The following is an 8,624-nucleotide window of genomic DNA, read 5'->3' as shown; positions in this document are numbered from 1 at the left end:
GTGTGACGAGCTGAGCTGGTTTAGCCATGTTCCTCTTCCCAAGAAGCTGCTCACACGTCGGAATCGCTGATATCGGACGATAATATCATATACATAGCTGCCATACAAACTGATTGAACCAAAATCAAGTTCTTGTATAGAAAACTTTTTTATTTTACAAGATATCTTCATGAATTTCGACATGGATTATTGTTCAAGGCAACGATATAAGATCATGACCAAATTCTTTGAAAGCTTGACAATTCGTTGCATCAAATTAACATAAGTGATTAATCTGATTTGTCGTTTTTGGAATTGTTGAAACTTGCGGAAGAGTAACTTTACGCGGTAATATTGTAACTTCATTCAAGACTTTTGACGACGCTCAACCCTTATTTAGTTGAAGGTAATAATAGCTGAATAAAGGATAGCACTGCAATCACCAGAGTGTCACGTAGAGAATGCCGAATCAAGCTATAACTTTTATACCATATTTTCTGCTTTTAATGGAACAAAAGTTCTCTTCAGTACTTTAAGGAAGTATAGGGCCCACGGTGCGCATATGTATGCATGTATGTGTAAAAGGGTTGCAGTAAATATGGTAGGCATTTGTAAGTAGTGGAAACCATTTGCAATGAGTATACCATAATTAATAGAACTTTTTATTTATTTACAAAACCTAGTAAATATGTATTTAGAATTCGAAAAAAAAACAACTAAACATACTAAACTACGAGTACGCTTGCTACATATTATGTATATGTGTGTGTATGTGTGTGTGTGAGTGTTTGTGGCTCGGTGAAATCAATCGAAATAAATATTACGTATGTATTGGTATGCTTGCAAATAAATATATGTTTGTATTTTTTAACTAAAATAGTATCTACAACATCAAAGGATTATATTGATTATTATTATTTTTATATTATTATATTTAGGTATGTGTCTGTATATTAATATATATGTATGTACTTATGCTGTAAATATTATTTTAGGTATGCCTGTTTTAGCTTATTTAATTCTATACAGTTATTACTTGCACATTTCATTTCAAATACATAATACAGCTGCAATCTCTAATTATATTTAAATATACATATACTATGTTGTATACATATCTCTCTTTATTTATTTACTTTTATAAACATTTATTTTCATTTTACATACTTTGCATATACATTTGTTGCTATTTTTCTTTCATCTTATATTATTTCTCTGTTTGCATATGTATGTGTGCATGTGCAATTGGTTTATTATTTTTATGTATGTATGTATATGCTGTCATCCACAAACTTTAACAATTAACATCAACTTCTGTTCACCACACTTTGCATAACATTTGACATACAGAATCCTAATGAGCTTGTTCACCGGCGTCACACTTACAAAAAAACGTTTTTTTGTTTTTTTTTTTTTCTAAAGAAGAATTGCATAAACGCGAAAATTGTAGCATACAAATTTGGAAAATAGTTTGTTTTTGGCCCCCGAAAGAAATCAAATCGTGCTAGAAAATGTGAACGAAAAATGTAGCCTTGGCAGTTTCAGCAAAAAAAAAAAAAAAAAAGAAACGTGAAAATTGTACAATGACCTGGGCAAACATTATTTATATATATTATTTAGCTTTTTCGAATAGATTTTTTGTTATTTTTTTTTTTTTTTATTTTGCACTTTGTACCGTGAGCATCACATTTTGCCCCACTGTGCTGAAGACATTCATTACACTTTGCATTTTTCAACAAGCTAATCGCTAAACTCTACATAAAATTCAACTAAATATACATACTCTCTACTCGTTTCACATTTCACATGTACATATGTATGTATATGTGTTTATATAATTATTTAAGTACAGTACTTTGTCACTAAATGAGTGTTTCCCTTCAACACACATCATTTATAGTTATTTATACATATATGTATGTACGTATATTATATATAAGTTTATGTATATATGTATGTATAGGTATAGAATGTTTATATATGTTTACAGTTGGAGTTCATATATATATATATTAACAAATAGTTGGAAAGGAAGTTTCAGCCATAAAATAAAAACTTAACTTGTATATATGTAAATATGTATATGTATATAGTTACAGCTAGGATATCTTAAATGGCCTCAAGATAAAGTATGAAAGTTTAATTAATTTGTTAATTCAGATGTACATATATATTTATTTAGGCATTTAGATAGTTGCGTTTATATGTATATGTATATATTTATATAGTTATATTACATTTTTATGACAGTACTTTGTTTTTAAAATTATTTTTTACGCATTTTATTAAAAGTCAATTCTTTCGGAAGGGTTTTCAGTATACATACATATATGGCTTTGTGAGTGAATTTTGTTAAAATTTTTTTTATTTATATTTAATTAACAATACAATTTAGTTAACTTTCTTACATATTTAAATACACTCTGTGTGGAAGAACACATATACATATATGCAGTTATGTGTATTATGTTTGCTGAATATACTGTTAGTAAGATTAAGATGAGACAGTGTGCTAAAACAACATTTAATGCGCTTATTTGGTCACTTTTAAAAAGTTAAAAAAATATATAATAGTGTGGTATTGTATAGACACTAGGGTTTATATGTATATAAAAGGGATATACGTTTCATTATGTTAAAAATATGTGTATTAAAAATTATATGTATATGCAAATTTAATTGGTTTAGATTTTTAATATTTTTTTAAATAAATTCAACGGCAAACAGTAAACATAAAAATGTTGATACATAAAAAATTATAGAAAAAATTATATTTCTTCATTTTTTTTATTTTGAAAATTATATATATTTTAATTTCATATACTTTTTAATAGTTATTATTATTTAATAAATTTAAACGGCAAACAGTAAAAATAAAAGTTTCAAAATATAAAAACATTTTTAACATAATGAAACATACTTTTTTTATATTTTTCTAATAACATTTCTTTAATTCGTGTAATATATGAATGTTAAACTATATTTTTTTTTAATTTCAATTACATTTAAATAATTTTTTTTTTACTTTTTCATTAAATAAAACGACAAGCAGTAAAAATAAAAATTTTTAAATATAAAAATTAAAGTTTTTTAATACGTGTTGTATATTTATGTACATATATATTTTTGTTTAATTTCATTTAATTTTTTATAATAATTTTTTTTAAATAAATTAAATGTTTAAAAATAAAAAAATACTTTAAAAAAATATAAAAAAAGTTTTAATATAAAAAACATTTTTTTTTTGTAATTACAATAAATTTGTATGTATAGGATCAAAAATATTTTTTTATGTTAATAATTATGTGTTTAGGCTTCATGTGCGTTGTAAGTGCGCTATCGCATTGACAATTATGCATAGAAGTCTTTTGCAGTAATAAACAAATATATTTTATTGAAAGAAAATATTAAACATATAATGTAAGCACTACAAGTATGTATGCAGGTATTTATATAAAATCACATTTTCAAAGATCAAAAAGTTTGGTCATTTACATAAAACGGTGAAATTGCCTATATATACATAAATATATTTATAGAATTTATTTCTTTTAAAAATAAATAAAAAATGCTGCACACTTTTCAGTACAAATTTAAGAAAATATTATACATTTAAAAAAAAAAATTGTAAAGAGAAGAATTTCCTAAACAAAATTGCTCGCACTCATTTCCTGCAGCAAGTTGCTCACTCGAATCTTTCACGCCAGTTGTTGTTGCTCAAATTTATTGATTTCATTGCTTTGTTAAAGAAGTGTATGTTGTTTTTGTTTTTGTTATGTGTTTGACAACTCAAAAATTGTATTTGCTTTTCTATTGAAACTCTGGTTGCGGCCTGGCCACCTGTATTAGCTTTGGGCTCTTCTTGTAACCACACATTTCTCATTTTGTTTACTCTGCTTTATTTCGCCCCTGATCATCATCCCCACTCATATGGATTTTTGCTTTAATAAATTCTAATGAATTTTTCGCTTTTCGTTAGTTGACCTGTCTACTTCATCTTGCGGTCCTCGTGCGCCTTTTTCACGATGGCCAACTTGGAGTGCGGCGAAGCGGGTGAAAGTGTGCGATAGGGCGCCTCTTTGGTACCGTGCAGCACAAGCGACCATTCAATGAGCCAGCCGGAGCGTGGTTGCGGTGAATTGAAACGTGCCTATAAATGCAAACATTTGTATATAAAAAAATATATTTATAAACAAAATTAAGAGAGAACGTCATTGCGTACCTCCAATTTCCACGTGCCGTGTGGATACTCGCCCCATGAGTGTGTGGTCATGAACGGCCATTTTGTGAAGCCATCACGATGGTCATCGTCATTGGCGCGACGTGATAATATCATTGATCTGCAATGAAAGTATATAAAATATAAAAAAATTAATTTAATAATAAAAACATAATAAAAATTATAACAATTTTTTTTTTTTTGGACCAAGCCACACGTAGTTACAATCGCTCACCTAGTACCCATTGGCGAAGTGAGGAATAGCTCCAAGTCTCCTCGTCTCGTGGCATTGGCGGAAATCACCGCCTGCACATGCTCCAAATAATTCACCTCGGTGTCAGTGCCTTTGCAAGAGTCGGTTTTTATTTCCAGAAACATTGATCGCCCGGTATAAATGGGCCTAAAATAAAAATATATATTAAATAAAAAGATATATTTAACACAAATGCAACCCAATTTTTACTCACTGTGGTTCTACAATTTCGCCAGCTTCGCAGTGATACCGCGCCGGCACTGAGCGCCATTCCTTTGACAAAGTCACCATAGCGCCTGCGTCCAAAACTCCAAAGCCAAAGAGGTGATTGAATTCCAGACCTACACCATTCATAGTCCAGTGGAAGCGATTCTTAGCGTCGAATAGTGAATTACGCTTGGAAGTCAACACTGTCAAATGCTGTATGTCTCGCCATGTGAGCGATGGACTGGAAATAAGAAATAATTGCCGAATATTATTTGTTATATTTTTCGATTAATTCCGACAAAACCCATGCTTGAACACCGAAGCCATATATTTTTGAGTATACAAAGACAGTCCTACTAAACCGAATGCGCCCATTTCTGGAAAACATCCATCCATGTTTTTATTCCAAAATATGTACCCCAAAATAGGTTTACGCAGTATAAGTGAAACCCTATACTTATTACCGTTTTTCTGGTTTGTGATTTGTTCCTGAGAGGTGTCAATGAAGGTATATCGAAATCAGTTGATTTGGCACAAAATATCGATGATTAGCTATTAGACACATACATATGAGCATTGAGTTTGAGGAATATTAAAACGATTTTTATTTGAAGACCCAGTTAAGAGCGTTGTGTTCGCGATGGAAAGATCCCCATTGACAACGACTCTCAAAGTTAAACTTTTGCCGCTTGAAGTAAGAAACTCTTAAATAAAATATGTATACAACATGTGGAATGAATCCACAAAATATAGGGTCGTTGGATTTTACAACCTAACTAACCCGACAAAAATTGCAGGCTCACGAGACAGCTGGAAATTAAATACCGCCTCTCGTTTCGCTACTAATCTTAATTTGGCATAAAAATATGGTAAAATTCGAAACGATATTTAAAAATTTGTTCGATACCAATGTTTTTGAATATTCGTAATAAGTACAGAAAGAGAAGTCTAGAGATTTGATTCTTGAACTGACCCACGTACCCACAGTTTAAGAAAGGCACCAAGCAGCCAAAGAAATGATTGAGGAATTCAATTTAAAAAGCTTCAAACAAGATGTGTAAATCTGTTTCCTTTGAGGACAATCGCATGAGCCCTTAGAGCATCTAAATACTTAACTCACAGCTTCAATGAAAATCAAAAGTGCTCACTACTCCATATTGCACTAATTTAGTTGAACCGCCGCGGCGTTTCCGAATTTAAAATAATATTTACAGCAATTTTGCCGAGTTCTTCATCAAATGCGTACTTAGTAAAATTACCACTTGATTCTGTCATACTTACTTTGCCTCGAGTGCGAGCGCAAACACCCCGGCTGCCTCCGGTGCCGCCGCACTAGTGCCCGAATGTGTGGTTGTGCATTTGCCGTACAAATCTGTGGTGGCCACTCCAGTGTTGGGATCCTTGGCACCATTACTAAATGTGCTGGCCAACGTTGAACTACAACTCTCATCGTAGTGTGCATTCTGTCCATCGTTAATGGCGCTGTTAATGGAAATTGTCCACATAGACGCCGCATAGCCATCGCAATTGCAATCGTCCTCCTCGCCGCCGTCGCCCGATGCCCAAACGTATATGTTGCCCAAACCATTGCGACCCTGCGGGAGAACAACGCATATTACATGTTAACGAAGTTAGGCGTATGCCATATGCTTACAATATAAGTGCATATACATACATACATATGGGCTGATGTTGAAAGCCGCATGCATAAACATAGCAATGCATATGAACATATGTAAGTGCTTACACATACATATGTTTGTCGAGTAATATTCGGGATTTTAAGCGAATGTAACAAGTTTCACTTAGTTGTCGGTATGGTTGTATGTATGAACATGTTGCAGTGCAGAAATTGATTTAGCTCATACATATATACATATATATGCCTTTATAGCCGCCTCCACTCATTAATTCACTTACCTCGTTCACGCCTTGTACTATGGCTCGCATGGTGGCGTTGCGCGGTCCGTCCACGGTTTTGCCATCGTCGGTGGGTCCCCAGGATGCGCTGTAAATATGTATTTTATGAGGTTCATGACCCATTGAATTGGCCTCGATTAAGTCGGTCATGTACGGCTGATCCAGCATGCGTATGCCTACGGAATGTAAAAGTGAAATTGAGTCAAGGAGATGCGTGACCACATACCACATACACATACATATGTAATACATATAGCTATGTAAAGCAATTAGTGCTTTCAGGAAGCTAAAAGCTGTGACAATATTTGCGAAGGACTTTACATTTTAGTGTCCGAAAATTTTGCCATAATCAGATTTAAACGAAAATGCTTTTAAGCTTTTAAGCTCCATATCCCCTTTTCCACATTGCCACTAAACGCTTTCAATGGCGACTTTTTTCAAATTCAAAGTAATTTCATATTTTTATTTTCGACCAATCAATGTGACTAGTGGCAATAGTCAAATTTCTTGCAACATAAGGAAGGCACTAGTCAAATCTAGATACTGCATAAAATTATTATGCCTTTCTCAAAAAAAGTATTGTACGACTATTTGATGGAGCCACTGTAAGGGGCTTAGTGTTAATTGACCTTTTCTATAATATAAGTACTAATTCTCATATCAATATTCAGAATAAACAGAATAGCCCTCAGGTTGTAGCGCAAAAATCAATTTAATTTTATTTTTGAACCAAATTAGCACCAAAATATATTGAAATTTGTTTACCCTGAACAGCGTATATTAAGTTTGCCACAATATTTGTAACAACCAGAAGGAAACGTCGGAGACCCTATAAAGTCCTTTAGTTTTTGAAATACTGATCTGAAATTTCGCACACGTTCTTTTCTCCGTAAGATGGTACTCATTTGTCGGAACCGCTGATATCGGACTACAATAACATATAGCTGCCACACAAACTGAACGATCGGAATCAAGTGCTGGCATAGACAACTTTTTTATTTTACGAGATATTTTAATATTTATTAAGTTAACGTGTTTTCTTGTTTTTATAATAATCGCTTAGCTTAAATTCTTTAAGTATTTTAACTAATGCCGTAACTCGCAGTTAAGTAAATATGAATGAAAATTGCTTTTGCTACATTTTGGTCAGTCATTTTACAACTAAATAAAGATAAAATTTACAAGGAATAAAATGAGTTCGTTTTTTTTTACAAAATATCATTTACGATTGCCAAAAAGTTGACGTGTCGGTAAATGAACGCTGCGTTTGCTTGTTTATATGGTATATAGTACAATAGGTATATGCAATAATGTTCACGACACACTGTCTACGAAGCGAATAAACGTTTTCGCAACACGTTATCCATTTTCCTTAAGGCCAATACACAATATACAAGTATGTGTAAGTGTGACAGAAAAACGAAGCTTACCTGCAATTTTACTGTCATAAGCCACGCCAACGCCGCATATACCGTTATCTCTGGCAGCAGCCACTTCGCCAGCGCAACGAGTGCCATGACTATAAGAGAAAAAAGGGAGAAGACGAAATTAAACAAATGTGATAATACCCGAATAGTAGTCGACCAAAGGGGAGAAAATAAACGCCAAGAGCGCATCTTAAAAGTATGAATATTTTACAGGTGGACATTCATTGGTGTAGCATAAAAGTGACATAAACTGTGTGTCTGCAGTATTTACGCGTGCTGAACATCATTGCGCAATATTTCATATTAAAGCATGTAACAGCAATAATATGTGTATATACAAGTTAATTTGTGTACATAAAAGCTCCCATAAGGCTTACGAAGAGATTAGCTCACCTATTGAACCAGTCATCGGTATAACGCGGATAGGGGAAGGGATCATTGCTGCTGAAGTCATAGCTAGCCTCGGCATTCTGAAAGGAAAAATTATAAAGTTTCGTTTAAAAAAATATTTTTTCTAAAGCTTTAAATACTTTATATGCATATATGTAAATATATTATAATTCTGATAAAAAAACACTAAGCCGCATTATGTGACATAACATAATAGAGAGAATACGCA

The 8,624-nt window shown here is 32.4% G+C and overlaps 1 protein-coding gene across 1 annotated transcript in view; it reads right to left on the bottom strand.

The window, feature by feature from the left end:
- Positions 1 to 614: 614 nt before the first annotated feature.
- amon (prohormone processing protease amontillado) overlaps positions 615 to 8,624 on the bottom strand; it is a 57,530-nt gene continuing 49,520 nt past the window's right edge. Inside the window, exons 5-12 of the mRNA XM_036371831.2 lie at positions 8,399 to 8,475; positions 8,009 to 8,097; positions 6,579 to 6,754; positions 5,940 to 6,253; positions 4,666 to 4,899; positions 4,434 to 4,598; positions 4,202 to 4,319; positions 615 to 4,129 (exon numbers count right to left, since the gene is read on the bottom strand). Of these exons, the coding sequence (XP_036227724.2) occupies positions 3,968 to 4,129; positions 4,202 to 4,319; positions 4,434 to 4,598; positions 4,666 to 4,899; positions 5,940 to 6,253; positions 6,579 to 6,754; positions 8,009 to 8,097; positions 8,399 to 8,475 (1,335 nt within the window). The 3' untranslated portion in view covers positions 615 to 3,967. The remainder of the gene's footprint in view (positions 4,130 to 4,201; positions 4,320 to 4,433; positions 4,599 to 4,665; positions 4,900 to 5,939; positions 6,254 to 6,578; positions 6,755 to 8,008; positions 8,098 to 8,398; positions 8,476 to 8,624) is intronic.

Source organism: Bactrocera oleae, chromosome 2 (genome assembly GCF_042242935.1).
Source record: "Bactrocera oleae isolate idBacOlea1 chromosome 2, idBacOlea1, whole genome shotgun sequence".
NCBI classification, from domain to species: domain Eukaryota; kingdom Metazoa; phylum Arthropoda; class Insecta; order Diptera; family Tephritidae; genus Bactrocera; species Bactrocera oleae.
Note: the sequence above shows the minus strand (reverse complement) of the source record. Positions and strands in the feature narration are given on the sequence as shown.